This window comes from Silurus meridionalis, chromosome 17 (genome assembly GCF_014805685.1).
Source record: "Silurus meridionalis isolate SWU-2019-XX chromosome 17, ASM1480568v1, whole genome shotgun sequence".
Lineage (NCBI taxonomy): Eukaryota > Metazoa > Chordata > Actinopteri > Siluriformes > Siluridae > Silurus > Silurus meridionalis.
Window position 1 is genome coordinate 27,441,360 of NC_060900.1, and position 26,515 is coordinate 27,467,874.

General features: G+C 42.0%; 1 protein-coding gene and 1 long non-coding RNA gene across 3 annotated transcripts in view; both read left to right on the forward strand.

The window, feature by feature from the left end:
- The window catches only part of LOC124399589 (sodium- and chloride-dependent creatine transporter 1-like), a 65,728-nt gene that overhangs the window by 4,191 nt on the left and 35,022 nt on the right, over positions 1–26,515 (forward strand). The window contains exon 1 of one of the 2 annotated variants that reach the window (XM_046870609.1): positions 2,696–3,833. The exons of the other annotated variant lie outside the window; for it this stretch is intronic. Within the exon in view, the coding sequence (XP_046726565.1) occupies positions 3,785–3,833 (49 nt within the window). The 5' untranslated portion in view covers positions 2,696–3,784. Of the gene's footprint in view, positions 1–2,695; positions 3,834–26,515 lie in introns of those variants that run through there. 2 annotated transcript variants of the gene reach the window in all.
- LOC124399591 lies at positions 20,511–22,343 on the forward strand. The gene is made up of 3 exons (XR_006928259.1): positions 20,511–20,563; positions 22,118–22,204; positions 22,273–22,343. It is a non-coding gene; the product is annotated as an uncharacterized LOC124399591 (long non-coding RNA).

The window sequence follows — 26,515 nt, forward strand, 5'->3', positions numbered from 1 at the left end:
CGCTGTGTTGGGCAGCGTGGGTGACGTCCTGCAGTCCCAAATCAAGTCTCCCAGGTAGCGTTTTAAAGTTTAAATAACACAGTTCTCACACAACCCTCACATTTGGCCTGTTCGGTTCGCTTTGACTGTACCGTACCTGCCTGGACACGCGTATGAATAGACTGTATGAATAGAGTATGAATGATCACCTGAGTTTAGCAGGTGTCTCTCAAACAGAGGGAGGGAGAAAAGGATCAGACAGTCTCAGATAAATGTTTGTAGGAATCTCATTTGTTATTACAATCTTTATAAAATTTGAAATATAAACTTATGAGACATGTGGCTTTCAACCCAGTACTTTTCTGGATTGCTCCAGGACTGATTTCATGTTTTTATATATGAAATAAAAATAATGTTCAATTCAGGAAATGTATATCTATGGCACTTCATCATTTATAACTTAATATCTTTTTGAGCAATATCAACTTTGATGATGGACAGTAAAGCTCAAAGTGTCTTCTTTTCAAAGATATTTAAATTGTGTATGAAGCACATTTTTATCAGGAACTGTTAACATTTAAAGTTAGGTACGTGTTTTTAGCTGTGAGTCCTAAAATGTGGGTGGGGAGGGGCGAAACAGACATAGTATCAGATAAATGTTTGTAGGAATCTTATTTTTTATGATATCTTCATTCAATTTAAAATATAAACTCATGAGACATGTGGCTTTTAACCCAGTACTTTTCTGGATTGCTATAGGACAGATTTCATGTATTTATATATAAAGAAAAAAAAAATGATTTAAGGAATTTTTTTTCTACAGTACTTACTCATCTATAACTTATTTTTTTTTTTTTAACAATATCAACAGTGAATAATGGACAGTAAAGCTTAAAGTGTCTTCTTTTTAGAGATATTTAAATTGTGTATGAAGCCCACTTTTATCAGGAACTGTTAACATTTAAAGTTAGGTAGGGCATTTCAGCTGCGAGTCCCAAAATCTGTGTCGAAGGCTAACAGGTTAATTGAATTATTTTGCTCCTCAGAGATGCGCCGTTGCCACTTGTAGCCATTAGCGGTTCTCTGTAGCTCTTTAGTGAACTCAACTGTACAAACTGGGGGATATTAAAGGGTTTAATAACCGCTAATTCACCTTAATGGATCCACTTTAACGTAAAAACTGCACGACGTAAAACCGGCACGTCTTTCTCGTGGCACGTCACGGTCGGACGCGTGGACCTACTTTAACGTTTCCTCGTAATCGTGTGGCAGAGTAGATTTAAAAACGATCCTCGTGCAAACAAAAAATTGCCGAACGAAATGCAATCAGGCAAATTGGTGTGGGTGTGGCCTAATATTCTAATGAGCACACTTGATTGACAGCTATGTCTAAAACAGCCAGGTGGTAGATCTTTATTTATTTATCGATCGATTGATATCGCAAGGTCTGGCTTTCAAACAGCAAAATCAATATGATATTACCTGAATATAATCATATCAGCAGGTGTGTTTTTGTGTCGCCGTGGCATCCGGACAGATTCCTGCCCTCAAATCAAGCGTCCTCGAGTGGACGTTCGGTCACGTACACTAGGCCGTGTTACTCTTCTGTATCATCTGAAACCTAATATGTGCGTCTGATTAATAAGAAGTATATTAGGGTCAGGAGACGGGCCTGTAAATGCTGCCTTCTTCACCGCAAAGACACTGGAGATCCTCCTCCTGCCTGCGTCCTCATCCTCATGTTCAAAACCAGACTTTATATACGAAAGGCTTCGGTCAAAACAATAGCTCTGTTTTTTCTTCTTTTCTTTTCTCAAAAGGCAATACCGGCTGCTCATTCACAAGCGCTCCTGCTCTCCGTAGTCTACATTAGATTTGATCCGTACAGCCTTTGAGGCTCGATCGAATCCTTTTTTTTTACATTTTTGATTCAATGCTGTTGAATTTTTCTTTAAAATAAATAGTGCCACATATATATCTTTCTCTTTCTGTTGTGTTTTCACACACTCTCTTTCTCGCTCTTTCTCTCCCCTGCTCTCGGGCTCTCTCTTTTTTTTCTCGTCTCGCCTCATCTCTCTCAGCAGGACCTTTATTCAAGTTCAGCGTATCATTTGTTGGTCAGTGTGTATTACGGCTTTAGTCACTGCACCCGATTGGTCCTCGACTGAAGCCCCTCCCCTCTTCCCCTCCTACTTTTGCCCCACTTCCCGCCCCAAATGCGTAAATAAACGAATTCATAAATTCAGCCACTCCCACATCTCTCGTCTGGAGGCGTTTTTTGCTGTGGCCTCGGCTGCGATGCGTCACTGCAACCGACCTGAAACCGAAGCTCTGAAATGGAAAAAATGGTGTCCTTGTGTGTGGTGCATTGAAAAAGGAGGGTTGGGGTGGAGCATGAATCGCTTTACGTTTCTTTCATAATCAGCCATCACCCTGGTGTAATGTGACCAGAAACGCTGTAATAACTCGTTTTTTCCGTTTATAGCTACGTGATAATCATCTACGAGACCGTTATTAACATGTTAACTGCATTGACATAATTGATTAAAAATGTTCTCTTTTTCTCTCTCTCTCTTTTTTCCTCTTTCCTGCACAGGAGCATTTCTCATTCCCTACCTGTTTTTTTTTCCTGGAAATATCTTTGGGCCAGTTTATGAAAGCTGGAAGCATCGTCATATGGAACATCGCTCCACTCTTTAAAGGTCTGACCTTCTTCTCCCCCAACATCCTTCTTGAAAACCCAAGCCACACCTCCTTATTAAAAACCACCAAACCATGCCGCCTTTATTAATAACACTGAAGCCACACTTCCTTAATTAGTAGTAAAAACACAGTGCTTGCGGAGCCAGGGGAAACCAAGCATGACCGGGGCATGAGTAGAAGAAAAGACCAAGAAGGTAAGCCCACCGGGTGCCCATCCAGGGCCCGGACCCGGAGAGTCTCCGGTAATGGCTCCGTCTTCAGGCTCAGTTGACGGGCAAGGTCTAGATCCATAAATTCTGCGTCCGCCCCAGAGTCCACAAAGGCCGCAAGCAAAAAGTCCTGAGTACCGAACGGATGCGGATCTTGACTAAGGGTTTGGAAGGGACTGGTAGGATGCGGCTCGCCATGGCCCCCTCCGTCAATGACGAGCCCGCCCTTTTGCTGGACATGAAGCAGCCATATTCTTGGCTTCACCACAATAGAGACAAAGCCCCTGGGAACGGCGTCTTTCCTTTTCTGATAGAGACAGGTGCCGATGTGCAATTACCATAGGCTGCTGTGGGGATGAGGCCGAGCAGGAGTAGTCCGGAGGGGAGTATGGTGGCAGGCCGGAGGCGTGTGGTAGGCCCGCTCCAGATGGCGCGTAACACACTGAACGTTGTTCACGTATTCTTCGGTCAATTCGAATGGCCAGGGCGATCAAGGTATCCAGACCAGGGGGAAGCTCACGGGCAGCTAGCTCGTCCTTCACCTGGGCTGAGAGTCCCTGAAAGGTGGTGTCATGTAGAGCGGTGCGATCCCACCCACTGTCAGTGGCATCCATGCGGAAATCTGCAGCGTACTCAGCCACTGAACGCTCACCCTGCAGCGAGCGTGCGGCATTCACTGGGTTATCACTGGGAAATCCGAAAGTGAAAGTAAACTTTCCACGGGAAAAAAATGAAGACAGGAAGGTCTCAAAAAAGCTCGGAGCCGAACGAGACAATCTGGCAGCAAGCGCAAGCAGCCGGCAGCTACTTATACAGAAACAAGATGGCGGGCATGCCGGTGTCGCCGGCTGAAAGATGGCGCTGAACCGGAAGCGGATGTCGTGACCGCTGAAATGTTCGAGCGGCTGGCTGACACAGGCCACACCTCCTTTTTGGAGTTCAGTGAGTTGTGCTGTTTTGAATGAATGCTGCATTATAGCAGATTTTTAAACCCTACAGTTTGTCAATCTCCTGATAACGAACCATCTCCCTGTTCTGTTTCTTCACTCTGTGTCTCAGGACTCGGCTATGCCTCCTCGGTTATCGTGTTCTTCTGCAACACCTACTACATCATGGTTCTGGCATGGGCTTTCTATTACCTTAAAAAATCCTTCACCGCTGTACTGCCGTGGTCCACTTGCACAAACTACTGGAACACGGAGAACTGCATCGAGAACTTCCGCCATGACGCCTGCAGGAACGGCACCAACTCCAAGTAAGTTGCTTCCTTTCCGTTTCCGTTCCTTTACTGTTGGTGTGCGACGTCTTTTTTAACTCCTTTGCATGATGCACCACTGCCTTGTGTGTGTGTGTGTGTGTGTGTGTGTGTGTGTGTGTGTGTGCTTGTGTGCGTGCGTGCGTGCGCATGTGTTCTATAGACAAAACACCCCTGATAATTAAACCAGTCGCTACTCAGACGTGTGCTGTTATTCGCTCTAACGGCTCTGCCGAAACCCTTGAAAATCCACCTACACATTTGGTTTCCACATTATGAAGATGTTCCATGCTGATGTTGTTTCCTCAGAATCTCCTGTTTCATAGAAAACACTCTTTTAATTTTATGACTGAAAAGTGATGCACGTGAGAAAGAGGTCTTGTGTGCTTTGGTTTGTTCCTGTTTATAAACTCTTATAATATCTATATACAGTACACGGTATGCCCAAAAGTATTGGGACACCTGACTTTACCAGCAACATGTGGTTTGTCTTTGAACTCTTTGAGACCCAAACCTGTTCCAACATGACAATGCCCCTGTGCACAAAGCCAGCTTCAAGAAGATCTGCTTTCCAGTTAATTCCATCCAGGTCCTATAAAAAATTATTTCGGCATGTAAAACCTCTACCTTAGCAAGATCCAGGTTCCGTGACGCTGCCAGGAATCGCCGTATTTCAGGCACAGAGTCAGTGTCTGTGCACGTTCGTGAAGGCGCGAGTGTTCGGGGTCTTTAAATAGTGAAAGCCGAGTCACTGAACCCGAAAAAAACATCAAGTTTCCTGGCAAAAGCGTGAACAAACAAACAGCGAGAGCGGGTGTGTAATAACACGGCGGTGTCTTTTGGACGTATGCCACCGGCGAATCGGGTTGAAGGAATCGAGCGGCCCGGGTTTTGTTTACGCCGTGGCGATGTGTAAAAATTCCAAAGCCAAATGAAGTCAAATCGGACGAATCATGAAGCGTGTCTTGTATATAAACGGTTTCACATATGGAGCTGTTTGTTTCTGCCGCCTGCTTGCTGGTGAACTTCAGTGTTTCCGCACCGCAGTCACTTGCGGCTTTGGCCGTTAAGGATCAACATCCTCGATATGCAAATACACCATAACTGAATAAACATGGACTCGGTGGAAGTGACTCATCGGGAGCACGTGTTCGCTTTTAGAGTAATGCAAGTAATGCATTCATTAATATATTGATGCCAGAATGGCTCTCTTCTGAACGTAGGAGGAGGAAGAGGAGGAGGGTGAGGCTGGAATGGGGTTTGTTGGATTCGGATGGAGGGGGAGTGGGTGTGATCACATGAATCCACACTGTCAGAATGACTGGAGTTTATTTCTGGTGTTTCATGCAGCCTCGCTGCCCTTCCCCCACACGCTTTACAACCACATGCTTATGTTTCACATACCACTGGCTTCAAATCGACCAAAAAAGAGGTGCCAACCGCCTTTTTTTTTTCTTTTATTTGCCATTTTTAAGAGAAGTAGTCTGAGCTCACTGGGCCTGTAGTCTCATGCCATAAGGTAGCGTCCCAGTGAGCTAATTTTCTTTTTCCAGCATCTTATTAAATAATATGAGGGGCTGAAACAAAGCGCCGGATTAACCTACATCTCGCAGGTCAGGTGGGTCGGAAATGAAGGTGTATTTACTGTTTTCCAACGTTTTGAGGAGCATTTCTTTTAGTCAGTGCAGCCCCTAAAGAATTCAATATGGACATATCCATACATCTTCATCCCTTATATTAGTATAAGCGGATCATGGATTTTAATTACGATCGATCACTAATCAATTAACCAATATTTAAAAAAACATATACTGGATTAAAAAAAAATATATAACACTCCAAGGGAAATAGTTCTGAAATTTAAATGTGCTTAATAAAATAAATATGAATTTATTCATTAATAAATAGCATTCTATAATGAACAAACGATAAATAATACATACAATGTAGCGCTCTCCGTGCACCGCGTAGTCTGGCGTGTAAAAAACAAACAGTGCGTGGCGTCAGCGATTCACCTCTAGAGGCCGCTCTCATGAGAAGAGGGAAACCGGAAAAACTATCGGTGTGTATTGTTCCAGCAATCGACTGATCTGCGGAAACGATTAATCGGTCGAACTGTACTCTTTAATTGAGCTTTGGTGTGGTTGTAAGAAGAAGGTGGTGAAGGTAACGAACACGCAGGCTGCCAGCTTTCAAACAGACGTCCGATGATGGATAAATAAATAAAAATCCGAGTGCCAGATATTGATTTATTATTAAAAATCAAATGATTAAAAAGAAGCCCTTCGTTACCAAACACCAAGTAACTACTTTAGCACTAGTTTTACTAGACCTGCACAAATTTGCGTAAATTCCCTGGCCCTCACACCTAGTAGCACCCCTGCTAAGATTTTCACAGGCCTGCAGCTCCATTGTTCTCCTGCTTTTGTTGTGCAAACACACCAATTACCTGTGAGGCCTGGCACATTTGCAGAGAGCGAGAGAGTCATGAGTATATGTGCTTTTTTTCCATAGGCCTGTATAGTAGACATCAGAAAACATTGTAGCACTGGTGTAAAATTATACACACATTCACATACGTTCATGTGGTTATAGTCTGTTATCGTGTTGGGTTTCCTCTTTCTGCCGTCACCGATCGTCACGTGACGTCTTGGTGCATGGAACTTAGAACACACACAGTCTTGTTTTTTTTAGGTAAATAAATTGTCAAGCAGACACTGCCACTTCTAAGCACTGAAGTGGAGAATACCTCTCGCCGTGCAGTGTCTTTTGCAAGTTGAGGAATTTAACGATCAGACTTTATTCACCGTGCCCAGTAGCGTTGTTTTTCGCTGCAGCAGTCTGTGCGACAGTGACAGTAAAGTAAAGAAATTGTCCATCATGACATTTCTCCCATCATCCAAAAATGGCTCAAATCAGATTCATGACCACGTTCTCTGCCAGCCTATCTCCCTTCTGACGACTGGGGTCCTTTCCCAAGTAAGGAGATGCATTGCAGACATATTTGGTTTCCAAATCCGTGGCCATCCAGAAATTTGTCTGGCTTGGTTGCGATATACTGTGTGAATGGACAACGAACCTTGGTATGGAACAGCTGTTCATCTATGGTCATGTGTTTTTTCTAGAGTGAAACTCTCAGCACAGTTCTTGTTGAAGCGTGTCCAGATGTCGGAGATCGCAGCAAATTTGTCTGTTTTCATCCGTTCTGTCCTTGTCATCAAATCGAATGTGTTGCATAATTGAAATGAATCTATCTTGGGGCATTGTCTTTTTGATTACTGGCACCAGAAAGCTTTCTGACCAGCAATCCACAATGGCACCAACGGGACACATAATGGCTCTTACAAACAGAATTGAGATGAATGCCATCAGTTCATGAATTGCCAAATTCCAGTCCGGCTCTGTTCTGCGGGCTTGATGAACCGTGCACTCCCTAATGGTCTGCAGCATTCCCACGTCTAACAGGCAAAGGAAGCTTTGGAGCACGCTTGTAATTTTATGCTGTCGGAAGATAAACAAGTCAAGTCAAGTGGCTTTTATTGTCATTTTTACTATACGCAGTGGTACACAGTACACAGTAAAAACGAAACAACGTTCCTCCGGAACCCTGGTGCTACACTAAACAACAAAACAACATAAAGTGCATTGAGTGCAGCCTGGTGCAAACAGTGCAAACAAAAGAACAGTACAGACAGAGTGCAGACAGACAACACAAGACAAGACAAAAGACAAAAACCAAGTATAGCGCCGACTAGTAAACCTACTGTATACTTAAATATACAGTACTGTGTGAGGAGAAATGTAAAATCTATACCCAGGAGAAAGTACAAACAGAACAGAACAATGTAGTGCAAAAAAACAGCAGCAAAGAGGTGCAAAGACAGCATGTAAACATTCTACTGAATACAAAAGGTGCAAAAACAGCATGTAGACATTATACTGAATACAAGGTGCAAGTATAAATAATAATAAATAAATAAATGGTGGTGGAGTGGATCGAGATGAGTGATGATTGTGTTTAGTCCAGGTTGTACAGTTCAGTAACACACAGTGTGTGTGTGTGTGTGTGTGTGTGTGTGTGTGTGTGTGTGTGTGTGTGTGTGTAAGTGAGTGTGTGTGAGTTCTGTTCAGTTCTTTGTATTGAGAAGCCTGATGGCTTGTGGAAAGAAACTGTTACACAGTCTTGTTGTGACGGCCCGAATGCTTCGGAACCGTTGTCCTGATGGTAGGAGGGTGAAGTATGTGTGTGAGGGGTGTGTGTGATCGTCCACAATGCTGTGTGCTTTGCGGATGCAGCGTGTGGTGTAAATGTCCATGATAGAGGGGAGAGAGACTCCGATGATCTTCTCAGCTGTCCTCACTATCCTCTGTAGGGTCTTGCGATCCGAGACGGTGCAATTCCTAAACCAGGCAGTGATGCAGCTGCTCAGAATGCTCTCAATGGTCCCTCTGTAGAACATGGACAGGATGGGGGGGAGGGAGATGGGCTTTCCTCAGCCTTCTCAGGAAGTAGAGACGCTGCTGGGCTTTCTTGGTGATGGAGCTGGTGTTAAGTGACCAGGTGAGGTTGTCCGCCAGATGAACACCAAGGAATTTGGTGCTCTTGACGATCTCCACAGAGGATCCATCGATAATCAGTGGAGATTGGTCGCTCTGTGCTCGCCTGAAGTCCACAACCATCTCTTTCGTTTTGTCCACGTTCAGAGACCGGTTGTTTGCTCCACACCAGGCAGTTAACTGTTGCACCTCTTCTCTATATGCTGACTCATCGTTCTTGCTGATTAGACCCACCACGGTCGTGTCATCAGCAAACTTGATGATATGATTCAAGCTGTGCGTTGGTGCACAGTCGTGAGTCAGCAGAGTGAACAGCAGTGGACTGAGCACACAGCCCTGAGGGGCTCCAGTGCTCAGTGTGGTGGTGCTGGAGATGCTGTTCCCGATCCGATTTGGCACAGGAAGATGGTCGTTGTCTTGAGGCACGTGGGAACAACGTTACTGCTCAGGGAGATGTTGAAGATGTCAGTGAAGACATCTGCTAGTTGTTCTGCACATTCCCTGAGCACTCTGCCAGGAATGTTGTCAGGTCCAGCAGACTTCCGTGGGTTAACTCTGCATAAAGTTTTCCTCACTTCAGCTGTGGTTAGACAGAGCACCTGGTCAGTGGGAGGAGGGATGGTCTTCCTCGCCACCACATTGTTCTGTACCTCAAACCGGGCGTAGAAGTCGTTCAGCGCATCTGGGAGGGAGGCGTCACGGTCACAAGCAGGTGATGTGGTCTTGTAATTCGTGATCGCCTGGATGCCCTGCCACATGCGCCGAGTGTCTCCACTGTCCTGGAAGTGGTCGTGGATTTTCTTCGCGTGCGCGCGCTTTGCCTCTCTGATAGCACGAGACAGTTTGGCCCTTGCTGTTTTTAAGGCCGCTTTGTCCCCTGTTCTGAAGGCAGAGTCTCTTTGTTTCAACAGCGCACTCACATTTGCAGTCATCCACGGCTTCTGGTTGGAGCGTGTAGTGATGGTCTTGGAGATGGTCACATTGTCAACGCACTTGCTGATGTAGCAGGTCACTGATGACGTGTACTCCTCCAAGTTAATGGAATCGCCATTGGTTGCAGCCTCTCTAAACATGTCCCAGTCAGTGCACTCAAAACAGTCCTGAAGAGCAGAAGTAGCTCCTTCTGGCCAGGTTTTCACCTGTTTCAGAACTGGTTTAGAGCGTCTGATGAGCGGTCTGTATGCTGGAATAAGCATAACAGAGCAGTGGTCTGAGTATCCGAGATGGGGGCGGGGCTCCGCACGATACGCGCCGGGGATGTTTGTGTAAACAAGATCCAGCGTGTTCGCTCCTCTCGTTGCAAAGTCCACATGCTGATGGAGTTTAGGAAGCACAGTCTTGAGATTCGCATGTTGAAATCTCCGGCGATAATAAACAATCCGTCGGGGTGAGCATTCTGCAGGTCGCTAATAGCGCCGTAGAGTTCACACAGTGCCTCCTTAGCATTAGCGCTGGGAGGAATGTACACTCTGACGATGTAAACTGTGGTGAATTCCCGTGGTAAGTAAAAAGGTCTGCATCTAACAGTCACAAACTCCACTAGCGATGAGCAGTAGCATGAAACAAGCACAGAGTTCTTACACCATTCCGTGTTGATATAAACACACACGCCACCACCGCGAGTCTTACCGCACAGAGCTGCATTTCTGTCGGCTCGAAACACGGTTAGCCCGTCTAGCTGGATGGCGGCGTCCGGAACTCTGTCGCTGAGCCACGTCTCTGTGAAAACAAAGACGCAACAGTCTCTAAACTCTCGCCGTGTGGTTTGCTGGAGTCGGATGTAGTCCAGTTTATTATCCAGGGAGCAGACGTTGGAAAGAAGAATAGACGGGAGAGCTGGCCGGCTAGGGTTAGCATTTAGCCTAGCACGGACACCCGCCCGCTTGCCACGCTTCCGCTTCCTCGAACAGCGCTTTCGACGTCTCCTCTCCCGGCCACCGGCATCAGGTAACACTGAGGTCTGGGGGCCTGGTCTTTGTGGCCGAGGTCGCAGCAGGCCGAGGTCGCGAAGGTTGTTAATAAGATCATCATGCAGATTGTTGGTTGCATGATGCCTGTACTGTAGCAGTGTCTGGTGGTTGTACACATGAACACAGCTGACTCTGGTGTCCATGTATTGTGGAAGGTCGGGCTAAATATGGTGAAAGCACCATTTTTAGATCCGGAGAGGCCGCTGCGAGCTACTGCCGCGCCGCCATCTTGGATCTCCTGACAAATAGAGAGAGGTAAATTTACATGAACCTCACTCTAAATGGGTTTATATAAATATCATATGTACTATGGCAATGACAAACCGTAGCAGACTCTGTGGGTTCAGCTTGCGCAGTGAAGCACGAGTGATTTGCTACTGCACTGGGCATTCCAATGTCCTCCTTTACCCACACAGTGCCGTCTTTTGCTGTCTGGCTCAGACAGGGCTTCCCAGTACCACGGTGCATCTTCCGTGGAGGCATGTTGGGTTCTTGTTCCGTCTTCTTTTCGGATTCTTCTAAAGAGGGATCAGTGGCCTGCTAGACAAATGAAATCTCTCCTCTATCAGAGTTTGCTTTGTCCATTTCCTGAAGCCAGGCCAAAGCCTGTTGCGTGGAGAGGTTCTTCCTGCGTGGCAGTGATACGGAGGCCATCCTGATGTGCGTTCTCAAAAATGCGAAGAAGAAATGATTGTCCTGCCTGGGTCAGTCTGCTTTTATGCACAGCACTGTGCTGTAGTCATGCAATGCCACTCATTTACATACACAGTCACAATAGACAGAATCACGACCAATTGTTAGGAAGGTTTCCTATCCAGCTCGAAGGACAAAATCTTAGGATTTTTACTATGTGGTGTGCGCTGATCAGGGGATTGTACTCGCCCCAGTGTGTCAGTCAAAACACGGTACAGGATTCAGAACACTCAACTTTACTGGGTATAGAACTGATCGTATATGAGGTGATTCTTGCTATCTTAGCTGCTGTTCGGTAGGTTGCGTGAGTTAGAATGCATGCTGAAAGGCCACTGCTGAGTGACCACTGCTGAATGGTAAGTGCTGAGTGACTCTGCTGAATGGTCTGTGCTGAGTGACTCTGCTGAATGGTCAGTGCTGAGTGACTCTGCTGAATGGTCACTGCTGAGTGACTCTGCTGAATGGTCAGTGCTGAGTGACAGGTTGCACGATGTCGAATGGCCACTGGTAGTTCACACTGTAGTTCACCATCTCCCTCAGAGTCTAATGAGTTCAGGAGACCCACGAGAGCTTGAATTTCGAGGGAGAACAGATCAAAACTGGCTGTATCTCCAGGCTCTACACTGAAGGCAGACACATAGTTTACCAAGCAATGACAAGCTGCCTATGACATCACAGGAAATTTGGCAACTCCATGAAGATAAGGTGGCCATTCTGGTGGAACTCCGACAACTTAGGGTCCTTTACAAGGATATGCAGAATTTAACAGTAAAGCTGAAGACAACTCTGCTAGTTCAAGCTCTAAATTCAAGCTCTTGTGGGTCTCCTGAACTCACTAGGCTCTCTCAGTCTCAGTAAACAGATGCAAATGTGGCAGGCCTCACAGGTGTTGGGTGGTTTGCACAACAAAAGCAGGAGGAGAATCGAGCTGAAGAACTGTGGGGGAAAAAAAGCGGGGGTGAATCACACCTCAGTAAGAGCACCAGAAAATAAAAAGTCAGTAATTCTAGTGTTAGGATACATTTATGATTCATTCACAAACTTTTCAACATTAAACTACTTTAAAACTCCACTTCGTCTGGGAGATCACAGGGACACGTATGTGAATGTTTGATCTGTTGATTAGTTGCATGTGTCAGATTTGATTGCGTGACTCCGCCAGAGAAAATCTGCTGCTATCAAACATTGTTTACTTGATTAACCGATTCAGTTTTGAACTGATCAAACAGACCAAATGACTGAAGGTTTGCAAAGAAATTTCATTCTTCCTTTTGTAAAAGCATTTTTTAGTATTTTTTTATATTTTGATACATGATGCAGCTGCTGTCTTTTGTAGTTTCTTTTGATGGCGTTAAAGTTAAAGGTATTTGGTATTTTATTTTAAAATTCATTTTCTTTGCCCAATTCTGAGTCTAAGGAACTTTTAGAGACTCGATGATTCGTTCGCATTTCAATTCGTTTTATTTTTGCAATAAATCCGAATACTTGTCGATAAACAGTTATGGAGACACGATGGAGCGTAGATTCAGATCAAGTCTCTAAATCATGTCTGTTTTCTTCATAGCGCTGGGAACCTGTGCTGTCCTCGTCCCGCGGAACCAAAGACAACGAAGTCATCATCTTGGAGAGCAGCGTGTAGCCGCGAGGTCTGAGGGTCCGGGCGAAGCAAAAATACCAAAGAAAACAACAACAATCCGCTCAAACACACACACACACACACACACACACACACACACACACACACACACACACACACACACACTCACTTCACTCTCTCATCTCGGACAATAAGCGCACACACACACACACACACACACACACACTTCACTCTCTCATCTCGGACAATAAGCGCACACACACAAACACACACACATACACACACACACACACACACACACTCCACTCTCTCATCTCGGACAATAAGTGTGCACACACACAACACACACACACACCACTCTCTCATATCGGACAATAAGCGCGCACACAAACACACACTTACTTCACTCTCTCATCTTGGACAATAAGTGTGCGCGCACACAGACACACACAAACACACACACACACTCACTTCACTCTCTCATCCCGAACAATAAGTGCGCGCACACACACACACACACATACACACACACACACTCCACTCTCTCATCTCGGACAATAAGCGCGCACACAAACACACACTTACTTCACTCTCTCATCTTGGACAATAAGTGTGCGCGCACACAGACACACACAAACACACACACACTCACTTCACACTCTCATATTGGACAATAAGTGCGCGCGCACACAGACACACACAAACACACACACTCACTTTGGGTTTGGACAGCAGCCAACCGGAGCGCTGAATAGCGGCTGGCTTTAAAGCGCCAGCGCTGCGTCGTGCATGCGCAGTAAAACCGGAAGACGGCAAGTTTATTTTGATGGGACGTTTTTATGTGATTATTATTATTGGTATTGTTGTAATTTTTGTTATTATTATTGTTATTATTGTTATTATTATTGTTATGTTTATTATTTATTATGATATATATATCATGTTTTTACTCCATTTTATGACTGGCTACAAATTACAAAACCCCTTTTGGTGAAATGGTTGAGTCCAAGGGGAGGGGCTTACACTTTAAAAACCAGTCTCCCACTTCAATTCAGGTGTGGGAGTTGTGGGAGTTGGTAGTGGAGTTTGTAAGCTATTGAAGTAACTGCACGTTGGTCGGTGCTACTTTGTATATAGTTTCCTTTCTTTTTCTCAGATTTTCTTTATTTTTGTTCTTTTTCCACTGTTCCTTTTCTGCGGATTTGTATATGTTTTGGACTTTGCACTTGAGCACGCTGTAAATAAACACCACTTTACGGAACATCACAGCAGTATTGCCATCATTTGGATAGAAGGTGAACCCGTAAGGCCGCTCTACCACAGTAGAATACACTAGAAATTGATGGACACTCCAACAAGGATCAGAGAATTTTTAAGGGATCATTTTTTAGAGTTTTAGACCTTTTCTTTTTTAAATGCAGAAAATCTCCAGTTTTTAGTCAGAATACTGAAATGTATTATCCCTAAACGTCAACCTTCAGACTTCCATTATTGTCTGGCTTTTTATTTCCCTCATTAGAAAAAAGAGGTTAAAACCCCGACACGCTCGACTGATCCGACTTCAGATCCTCGTCACTGTAACTGACTGATAACAGTTGCCTTTTATTTTGTTTGTTTGTTCGTTCGCTTTAGCGCCCATTCACATCGAGGTGTAAGTGCGCAGTGGGAATTCTGCCCTTCTTTCCTTTCTGTAGTGTAGCTTACTCTTTTAGCCTTTCTAACACCAATCTGGAAAAAAAGTGTAGACACTATTAGAATGTTTAAAAAAAAAAAAAAAAAAGTAGACGTTAAATTTTAATGTTGTTTTACATAATGTGAAATTAATCAGAGATTTATTTTGCCGATATACATATATATATATATATATATATATATACATATATACATTCATTTATTTATATATATATATATATATATATATATATATATATATATATATATATATATATATATATATATATATATATTAGTACAGACCAAAAGTTTGGACACACCTTTATTTTCATGACTATGAAATTAAATTGTAGATTCACACTGAAGGCATCAAAACTATGAATGAACACATGTGGAATTATATATGGAATTATATACATAACAAAAAAGTGTGAAACAACTGAAAAATTTCATATTGTAGGTTCTTCAAAGTAGCCACCTTTTGCTTTGATTACTGCTTTGCACACTCTTGGCATTCTCTTGATGAGCTTCAAGAGGTAGTCACCTGAATCACTCTCCTTCTTGGTCAAATAGCCCTTGATGCCTTCAGTGTGACTCTACAATTTTCATAGTCATGAAAATAAGAAAAAACTCTTTGAATGAGAAGGTGTGTCCAAACTTTTGGTCTGTACTGTATCTCTCTCTCTCTCTCTCTCTCTCTCTCTCTCTCTCTCTCTCTCTCTCTCTATATATATATATATATATGAATAAAATTACATTAGAGATTTGGCCTGTGACATGTAGCAAGGCATGAATATGCATGGCGCACCGTACAAATTGCTTTCCAAATGCATTAAATAAAAAAATAATTAAATGTATTAAATTTAAGTTGAATAAACACAGCAGAAAAACACAAATTCAGTTTCATCAAGTGTCAAAACATCAACAACTTGATCTTTTTTTTGCCATTGCATCAATAAACACAGCATAAAAACTCAAGTTAAGTTTCAGTAGGAACAGTGTTGTTGAACTTCTTGTTTTGCCAGTTCATTAAAGTCTGGAGTAAGTTTTGTTGTGGCAATTCTCAGGATAGATTCGAGGTGTTGGTCAATTAACCTGGATCTGTGAGGGGCTTTGCTGGCTATAAGGATGTGTGTTCGTTTAGCCACAAGATCACTAGTGAGGTCAGGAATTGATGCTTGTTGAGGAGGCCTGGGCAGTCAAGTTCTTTCAGTCCTACATGAGGAAACCGTCTTTATTTATAGGTCATGCTTTGTGTACAGAGGTGTGTTTGTAAGTTCTAATACTCTTGTATGATGAGACATAGATGATGGATGTTTATGACCCTGACATAATCCTAATCTAATCTAGATCTGAAGTTATATGGATATTATGGATGTACTATGTTTCCAAAAGTATCAGAACACCTAATTTTCGAGCCAATTGTGTTTTTCCTTTTCCACCCAAACTGTTACCACAAATTAACATACAATTGTGTAGGACGTATTTTATGATGCAGAAGCAATTTTCACTTCATATTAACTATGAAACCCAAATCTGTTCCAGCATGACAATGTTCCTGTATCCCAGGCCTCCTTGGTTTACTAACACCCTTGTAGCTGAAAGAATCTCCACAAATCTCCACAAACACACTCCAAAATCTAGATCTAACATCTTCCCAGAAGATCGGAGGTTATTGTTACAGCAAATGGGGACTAAATGTGGAAGGAAGGACCATGTCTTATGGTCAGGTGTCCACATACTTTTGTCTGTATACTGTTTTACTGACATTAAAATCAACTATGTATTTATACTCAGTTTATCTCTAATAAATTTATATCACATATCATCTGAAATACAATATTTTATTTATTTACAAACACACACACACACACACACACACACACACACACACGGAAATCCGTTTAGATTGAGCATTTATTATTATGGCTCATAAATATTATGTTAAATATTATGTTATTATGTTGTTCATGTCATAAAGTTCAGAAAACTTTATAACTATACATAAAAATACAAATCCTGTCAGGTCAGCTGATGTTTGCAAGCTAGCGATCAATATTTAAAAGAATTTATGAATATGACTTTAAATTAATCCTCCTGGGTCTGGAATTCACCAGAGCTGCACAGGTCCTCTTCCACTCCTCAATAATAATAATGACGTCACGGAGCTGCTGGATGTTAGACACATGGCGCTCCTTCACTTTCCGCTTGAGGATCCCCACAGGTTCTCAATAGGGTTCAGGTCTTGAGACATACTTGGCCACTCCATCACCTTCACCTTCAGCTTCCTCAGCAAGGCAGTTTTTATCTTAGTGGTGTGTTTGGGTCGTTATTATATTGGAAAACTGCAGTTCAGCCCAGTTTCTGAAGAGACTTCATCATGTTCTGCTTTAAAATGTCACAGTACATGTTAGAATTCATGTTTCCCTCAATGAACCTCAGCTCCTCAGTACCAGCAGCTCTCATGCAGCCCCAGACCATGATGCTACCACCACCACTATGCTTGACTGTAGGCAAGACACAGCTTTCTTGGTGCTTCTCACCAGGGCGTCACCCATGGGCGTAAATTTCATTTACCAGTGGGGGGCAATAAATATAAAATTTCTCATGAGCAATTTTTGAAGGGGGACACAAATAATACAAATTGTACTTACAGTATAAAGACACCGTGTCCCCACAGTGAAACACTTTGTTTCTATCATTAATTATTGTAGCATGGAGACTGCGTCAGTTACAATGATAATTCTGCTTTTAAAGTGAATAAAATCCCCTAGTTAATGGAGTTAAACATTAATTGAGCCACAGACACACACCTGACTCGTGTGTGTAGAGCAGGTGAGATGAACACACACCTGACTCGTGTGTGTAGAGCAGGTGAGATGAACACACACCTGACTCGTGTGTGTAGAGCAGGTGAGATGAACACACACCTGACTCGTGTGTGTAGAGAAGGTGAGATGAACACACACCTGACTCGTGTGTGTAGAGCAGGTGAGATGAACACACACCTGACTCGTGTGTGTAGTGCAGGTGAGATGAACACACACCTGACTCGTGTGTGTAGAGCAGGTGAGATGAACACACACCTGACTCGTGTGTGTAGAGCAGGTGAGATGAACACACACCTGACTCGTGTGTGTAGAGCAGGTGAGATGAACACACACCTGACTCGTGTGTGTAGAGAAGGTGAGATGAACACACCTGACTCGTGTGTGTAGAGCAGGTGAGATGAACACACACCTGACTCGTGTGTGTAGAGCAGGTGAGATGAACACACGCCTGACTCGTGTGTGTAGAAGGTGAGATGAACACACACCTGACTCGTGTGTGTAGAAGGTGAGATGAACACACACCTGACTCGTGTGTGTAGAGCAGGTGAGATGAACACACACCTGACTCGTGTGTGTAGAGCAGGTGAGATGAACTGGGAACGCAGGCAGTGGGTCAAACCACTGTGAGGAAGGGGGGGGACTCAACTGTTTCTAAAGGCATTTTTTGCGGGGGGTTTTCTACTTACACAATTATTTAGGTATAAATACATATATTTTTCACAATAGAAAGTGCGATATTTTTTAAATAATTTTTTATTTGAGGGGGACAACCCTCGGATGGGGGGGTCCCCTCCGCCCCCCCAGAATTTACGCCCATGAATACAATTAATACTTCCCCCTAAGTACTGTGACGTAAACAAAGAAAAAAACATTTCTATTACAACGTTATGGTTATTGTTTGTTAATTGTTTGTTAACGCAGCATGTTGTTCAGCAGACTCATGTCTTTTTAAATAAAACCAGGATTTGCAGCACGCGTTTGTGACTTGTTATTAGAATAAAACAGGTATGTAGGGTCTTTTTTGTTGATGCACATTCCTGGTCCATTAAGTCATGATTACTTATTGCCCCATTTTTCATTTAATCTATTTTTTTAAACATAAAACCTGCCTGGTGCGCGGTATTGTTATATTATATATTGTTTATATTTGCAGTATAGGTTGTGTTTATTCTATAAAACGTGCTTAATTGTCTTTATCGTATTTAATTGACACTCGGGTTGGCAAAATTGATTACATGCAGTACACAAGTTCCGCCACTAGATGGAAGCAGCGTTTAACGTCAATCTCTTTATACAGCTGAGAGTCAGTAAATAATATTTAGCTGTAAAAATATAATAAGTTTTAATCAATCAAACAAACTATTTAGAATCTAAAACTGGAAATAGATGTGGAAAACTATACGGTAATTGACAGATGATATTTCTCCTCATGGTCCGAAACGTCGAGTTGAGCAATTACTGTCTAAAAGTCTTAAAGTCGTCCACCGCTGCACAGTGTCCCTGACCTTTAGCACAAAAAAAGCCTGACAGGTCTTCAGCGCTTCATGATTCAGATCCAGATTGTCATTAAAAATGTTACTTTATGGCTCCCAGAGGTTCAGTATCGTATTTATAACATCACTAAATTCAGCACTTTGTTTTTTTGTCCTTGTTTTCTTGACCTCTGTTCTTTTTACCGAGTCGGAAGCACGCCACGTTGATGAGGAACTAACAGACGTCATCTGTTTTTATTGATGAAGTGAAACAAAAATCATAGTCTGAGTAGCAAACAAAAATAAAAGGAGAGACCATGGGTTCCTCTCGATCGAGTCACCACAGAGACACCAGTTTTGGAAACCCCAGGGGTTACTCAGGGTTCTGATTACTCAGGGTTCCGATTACTCAGGGTTCTGATTATTCAGGGTTTTGTTACTTTGGAATCCAGAAAAAGATACAAATGATCCTTGATGCCACCTTCTGCTCTGAGGTCCATGCCTGAGGAGTAGAATCAGCTTTCAGTGCCACATGCAGTCACTGCAAACTGTAACACACACATGATGAGTCAGTCTCACACTCACACACACACACACACACACACTCATACACACTCATACTTATACACACAAACCATTTTTATAAAATGAAAGCAAGACATTTGGGATGATAAATTTGATCTCCAACGTGGTCTGTGGTCTTCTGTCTTTGTTATTAATCACTTGGTTTGGTTTTAAGTACACAATGCGTCCAAATGTTTGTGGACACCTGACCATGAGATTGTTATGTGCTTCTTTTTGAACGTCCCGTTCCACATTTACACTAGATTTCGCAGTGTGTTTGTGGAGATTGTCATGTGGAACACAATTGTATAGGACATCTTTGGATGTTCTGCTAATTAGAGATTTTCCAGGAGACCCACACCAGTTATAGCATCACAATTACAATGGTTTTTTTTGTATACTTATACTTTCTAAAGTAGGTTTCTATAAAAATCTGTAGTTTTTTATGCGTGCGTCACTCTGAGCTCCACCAACCTCCTGCAGATCCTACAGACATCAGTGTGGAAGGCCAAAAAGAGCACAAACACGGCCAGATCTGCACCACTGCTACTGCTCAGTAGTACCACGCAGTAGAAGACAGGAGGTACTACTGCTCCGAGTTTTTATTTCTAGTTTCATTTTTTATTTCCCTTCGATCAACTTTTATAATACAAAAGGCGTAAAGTTCAGCTGATATAAAATATAATACTATCTATCTATCTGTCTGTCTGTCTAGTCTGTCTGTCTGTCTGTCAATCTATCTATCTATCTATCTATCTATCTATCTATCTATCTATCTATCTATCTATCTATCTATCTATCTGTCTGTCTCTCTGTCTGTCTAGTCTGTCTGTCTGTCTGTCTGTGTAAGAAAGGATTCCTATTCAATTGTATTTACATGCTTCACCACTAGAGGCAGATATACAGTTTACCAAGCAATGACAAGCTATCTATGACATCACAGTGCACCGTCCCCCCATCGAGAGTATAAAAGGCCAGAACACGGAGCCGTGGCATGCATTCTGCATTTTACTGACACCCTGCGGCGGGTACAATCCCCTAATCAGCGCACACCAGATAGTGAGAATCCTTATTTGGTCCTTTGAGCTAGATAGGAAAACTTCCTAACAGTCAGTCTGTCTGTCTGTCTGTCTGTCTGTCTGTCTGTCTGTCTGTCTGTCTATCTATCTATCTATCTATCTATCTATCTATCTATCTATCTATCTATCTATCTATCTATCTATCATCCATATTTGTTTGTTTGTATGTATCTATTTATTTATACAGTATATTGACAAAAGTATTGGGACACCTGACTTTCCCAGCCATATGTGGTTTTTCCCAAACTTGTTCCAGCAGGACACTGCCCCAGTGCACAAAGCCAGCTCCATGAAGATCTGCTTTATATGGGCTGGAGTGGAAGATCTCATAAAAAAATCTAGAAACATGGTTCCTAAACGAGTGGAGGTTGTTATAGCAGAAAATGGGGAGTAAATCTGGAATTAAAAAAGCACATACTAATCTTATGGTCAGGTGTCCATAAACTTTTGTATATATATATATATAATTTGAATACATACTGTACATTCACACTTGTACATAACTATATCATGTCATATGAGTATATTATCTTCTGATATCTATGTATAATGTTTTTACAGTATATTGTATATTATTATATATTATTACCTACTGCACCTTCTGTACATTAATCACCATCATCCCTGTATATAAGAACCTTATACACTATTTATCTACTGTTATTTATTGTAATTAAGCCACTTATGCACTTCTGGTCAGATGCTAACTTAATTTCATTTGCTTTGTAAATGTTATCCAATCTAATCTAATCTAATATCCATACCAAACAAGGCCCAAGAGAGAAAGAGAACCTTCCTCAATTAACTGACCCCATAGGAAAACACTGCAATTACTTCCTAATGAACCTGGGCCACATGACACTTTTTCACACCACTGTATACTCAAGTGCCACAAGATGGTGCAAACGAATGTGTGCCATGACATGGTTTTATTTCTTTTCACAGCACCGAGGTGGAGAAGATATTGAGATGATGTTAGATCATCATTTATAGTCTAAAAATTAACCAAGTTAAAAGTTATAAGCAACTTTTCTGTCTTCTTATGACGTACTTTTTACTCCACTATATTTTAATTGACAATGAACATTACTAATTACATTTTGCACCCCGGTTTTATCTGCTGTGGCCTTTTTATTTTGAAGAAGAGGCGATATTGCCTTCAAGCAACCAGCTTTTTTTTAAAGTTGAATTTAAAAAACTCTAAAAATGAGAGGTGCATCAAATCACATTCAGCTCTGAATTTTTAAGTCTATCGAATGCTTATTTTACAGTAAGTTTTTACTCAAATTTATTTTCAGGTCCTCTTTACACCTCTTGCACAATTTTGCATTTATTTATTTATTTTTTGCACTACAGGGATTTTTTTTTTTTTTTTTTTAAATGTTTAATTTTATTTTTATTTCTAACCTTGTTGCTCAAAACTTGATTTAAAAAAAAAATGTTTTATACTTCAATGAATAGTGTTTCTAATCACCATAGGTTGCTTTGTTTGATACTGCACTGAATAACTTATTTACGGTGTTGTGTGTGTTAGAGACATACAGCGATCGAGAGAGAGATCGAGAGAAAGAGAGAGGGAAAAAGGTTAAAGATTGTGTGAGTTCAAGTCTTGTACAAAGAGGTAAGATTTCAGTCTCCTGCTAAACATTTTCCATCAGTCCTCCCCTTCACTGTATAACCCTCCCATAGGTCAATTCCAGCATGCCTACAGTTTATAGCTGCACATATGGATTTGATCTCTGCTGGTTGTTCTCTCGGCCTGGACAGTACGAGGATGTTGTGTACGAGTAAAATATAGACTAAAGTACATGTATATTTACTTAATAATCCGTGGAGCGTTGAATGGAGTATCGCTTTCATTACTCGGAGCATCTGGACATCTGGTTCTCAGTGGAACAGGAGTTATAAATCTCTGCCATGTTTGTGTGTGAGGTTGATGTGATCATCATGTTGCTTCTTGGTATCATTCATTTGTCCCGGATTCGGATTCGAATGCTGTCCAACTTCTGTGACTCCTGCGGTGTTTTTTTTTGGAAGTTCGATCTTAGATAAATGCTGCCACTCCTGTGAAAGTAATCCAAACTGGATCCATTTCCGTAAAAAGAAAAGTCAATATAAAATGTAGTAGTGTTTATTTAGTTATAGTCTTACCAACAGTTTAAAACGCCAGGGTTCAAGCCACAATTTTGAGCAATATGAGTATATAGTCAGTTAGTTATCTACAGACAGACAGACAGACAGACAGACAGATAAAGAAATTTCAATAATTACAGTAGGATATATACATGTATGTACTTCTATATCCTATATACGGCTCAGTATAAATCTGTAAATCAAAAATGAAAATTGGGAATATGCGCAAGATGTATGTATTTATTTTAGATTAATATTCACACCAATGTTTACGAATTTCATTCTTCAGCCAACCTCCGTCCTTGTAAGTGTCCATCACTGAAAATGCCATTTACTGACATGTTACTATACACACAACTGATATACGGTCTTTTAAATAAAATGACCTAGAATGACCTTTATATATACAGTGAGGAAAATAAGTATTTGAACACGCTGCTATTTTGCAAGTTCTCCCACTTAGAAATCATGAAGGGGTCTGAAATTGTCATCGTAGGTGCATGTCCACTGTGAGAGACATAATCTAAAAAAATCCAGAAATCACAATATATGATTTTTTAACTATTTATTTGTATGATACAGCTGCAAATAAGTATTTGAACACCTGAGAAAGTCAATGTTAATATTTGGTACAGTAGCCTTTGTTTGCAATTACAGAGGTCAAACGTTTCCTGTAGTTTTTCACCAGGTTTGCACACACTGCAGGAGGGATTTTGGCCCACTCCTCCACACAGATTTTCTCTAGATCAGTCAGGTTTCTGGCCTGTCGCTGAGAAACACGGAGTTTGAGCTCCCTCCAAAGATTCTCTATTGGGTTTAGGTCTGGAGACTGGCTAGGCCACGCCAGAACCTTGATATGCTTCTTACAGGACCACTCCTTGGTTATCCTGGCTGTGTGCTTCGGGTCATTGTCATGTTGGAAGACCCAGCCTCGACCCATCTTCAATGCTCTAACTGAGGGAAGGAGGTTGTTCCCCAAAATCTCGCAATACATGGCCCCGGTCATCCTCTCCATAATACAGTGCAGTCGCCCTGTCCCATGTGCAGAAAAACACCCCCAAAGCATGATGCTACCACCCCCATGCTTCACAGTAGGGATGGTGTTCTTGTGATGGTACTCATCATTCTTCTTCCTCCAAACACGTTTAGTGGAATTATGACCCAAAAGTTCTATTTTGGTCTCATCTGACCACATGACTTTCTCCCATGACTCCTCTGGATCATCCAAATGGTCATTGGCAAACTTAAGATGTGCCTGGACATGTGCTGGTTTAAGCAGGGGAACCTTCCGTGCCATGCATGATTTCAAACCATGACGTCTTAGTGTATTACCAACAGTAACCTTGGAAACGGTGGTCCCGGCTCTTTTCAGGTCATTGACCAGCTCCTCCCGTGTAGTTCTGGGCTGATTTCTCACCTTCCTCAGGATCATTGAGACCCCACGAGGTGAGATCTTACATGGAGCCTAAGTCCGAGGGAGACTGACAGTCATGTTTAGCTTCTTCCATTTTCTAATGATTGCTCCAACAGTGGACCTTTTTTCACCAAGCTGCTTGGCAATTGGACATGCACCTACGATGACAATTTCAGACCCCTCCATGATTTCTAAGTGGGAGAACTTGCAAAATAGCAGGGTGTTCAAATACTTATTTTTTATATATATAAATTTAGAATACAGTTGCAAAAGTTGCCAGTGAGAAGGTCTTTTTATAGACTACAGTGAAGCACTGCGTCAGAGTCAGGACAGTACTCTGTGAATGTGCTACACATGACCTGTGAGTCAGAGGCACATTAAAATGAATATTTATGGCTGACTGGGGTTCAGCACGTTCCACAGATCTGGTAACAGAGCCACAGGACGCAACATATTACTTGGTGGTTAGACCGAATAGTACTGATCCGACACCTCAAGACTAAAATCAGCAACATACAGTAACATGAGGATCAGAACATGACATTTACAAGTGATTGGCAGAAAGCTGTTTTGACACAGTGGTGAAAAACAGAACCTACCATTATATATATACACAGGGGCATCTCAATAAATTACAATATCACTAAAAAGTTTTTATTTATTTAATACTATTTATTTTAGTAATTCAATATTAAAAGTCAAACTCGTATATACACAGACTGATATATTTCAAGTGTGGTAGAAAAAAGTGAAACGAAGCACATTCAGGAAATAGAGGAGATTGCTGGTGTTGGTCCACTGTGTTTTATCAGGTCCAAGATTAGCACAGCCGTCTACCAGGAAGTTTTAGAGCAGTTCATGCTTTCCTCTGCTGACCAGCTTTATGGAGATGCTGATTTTATTTTCCAGCAGGATTTGGCACCTGCCCACACCAAAAGCACCAAAAGTTGGTTAAATGTCCATGGTGTTGGTGTGATTGACTGACCAGCAAATTTACCAGAACTGAACCCCATAGAGAATCTCTGGTGTATTGTCAAGAGGAAAATGAAAGACAAGACCAAAAAATGCAAATGAGCTGAAGGCCACTGTCAAAGAAATCTGGGCTTCCACACCACCTCAGCAGTGCCACAGTCTGATCTCCTCCATGCCACAGACTGATCACCTCCATGCCACAGACTGATCTCGTCCATGCCACAGACTGATCACCTCCATGCCACAGTCTGATCTCCTCCATGCCACTGTCTGATCTCCTCCATGCCACAGTCTGATCTCCTCCATGCCACAGTCTGATCTCCTCCATGCCACAGATTGATCACCTCCATGCCACAGACTGATCTCCTCCATGCCACAGACTGATCTCCTCCATGCCACAGTCTGATCTCCTCCATGCCACCGTCTGATCTCCTCCATGCTACAGTCTGATCACCTCCATGCCACAGTCTGATCTCCTCCATGCCACAGACTGATCTCCTCCATGCCACAGACTGATCTCCTCCATGCTACAGACTGATCTCCTCCATGCCACAGACTGATCTCCTCCATGCCACAGTCTGATCTCCTCCATGCCACGCCCAATTGAAGCAGTAATTAAAGCAAAAGGATCCCCGAAAACAGATACAGTAAATTAACACTCTTTCCAGAAGGCCAACAATTCACTCAAAATGTTTTTTTTATTGGTCTTATGAAATATTTTTTGAGATTTGGTGGGTTTTTGTTAAATTTGATCCAAAATATAAAAAAAATTAAAGACTTGAAATATATCAGTCTGTGTGATGAATCTACAGTAAATAATACACGAGTTTCACTTTTTGAATTAAATTACTAAAATAAATCAACTTTTTTATGATATTCTCATCAGCACAGCTTGTGCTGTTTTTCTATTAATATGTAGGATTTCACACTTTGTAGTGACAGAATGATTTTTTTTAGTTCCTATAACAGAAATGAAAACAGGAAACTCCATTTGTATTGTAAGTACAGAGATATTGTGTAATACCTGTTATTGGTGGTCTTTTTAGTCATCAAAAATGTCGAAGGCAAACAGCTGTGTTTACACAGCTGTGTCCACTTCCTGCTTCACCATCTCCACACCATCCAACCTTCTCTTTTTCTTTATTTTCCTCATGCATCGTTGAAAACACGTCAATATTATGGTCAGGCGTCCACAAACTTTTGCTGAGATAATTTACCTCTGAGAGCAAAATGTCCAAAATAACAGCCTGAACATTTGAATGAAAGAATATAGAAAGGCATTTTATTGACAAACTCATAATCATTGTTATTTTACAAATTAATAAAATGCCAATTACAATTTTTATTTATTATTATACGTATAGATAGATAATAGATAGAAACATACATGGAGACAGACAGACAGACAGACAG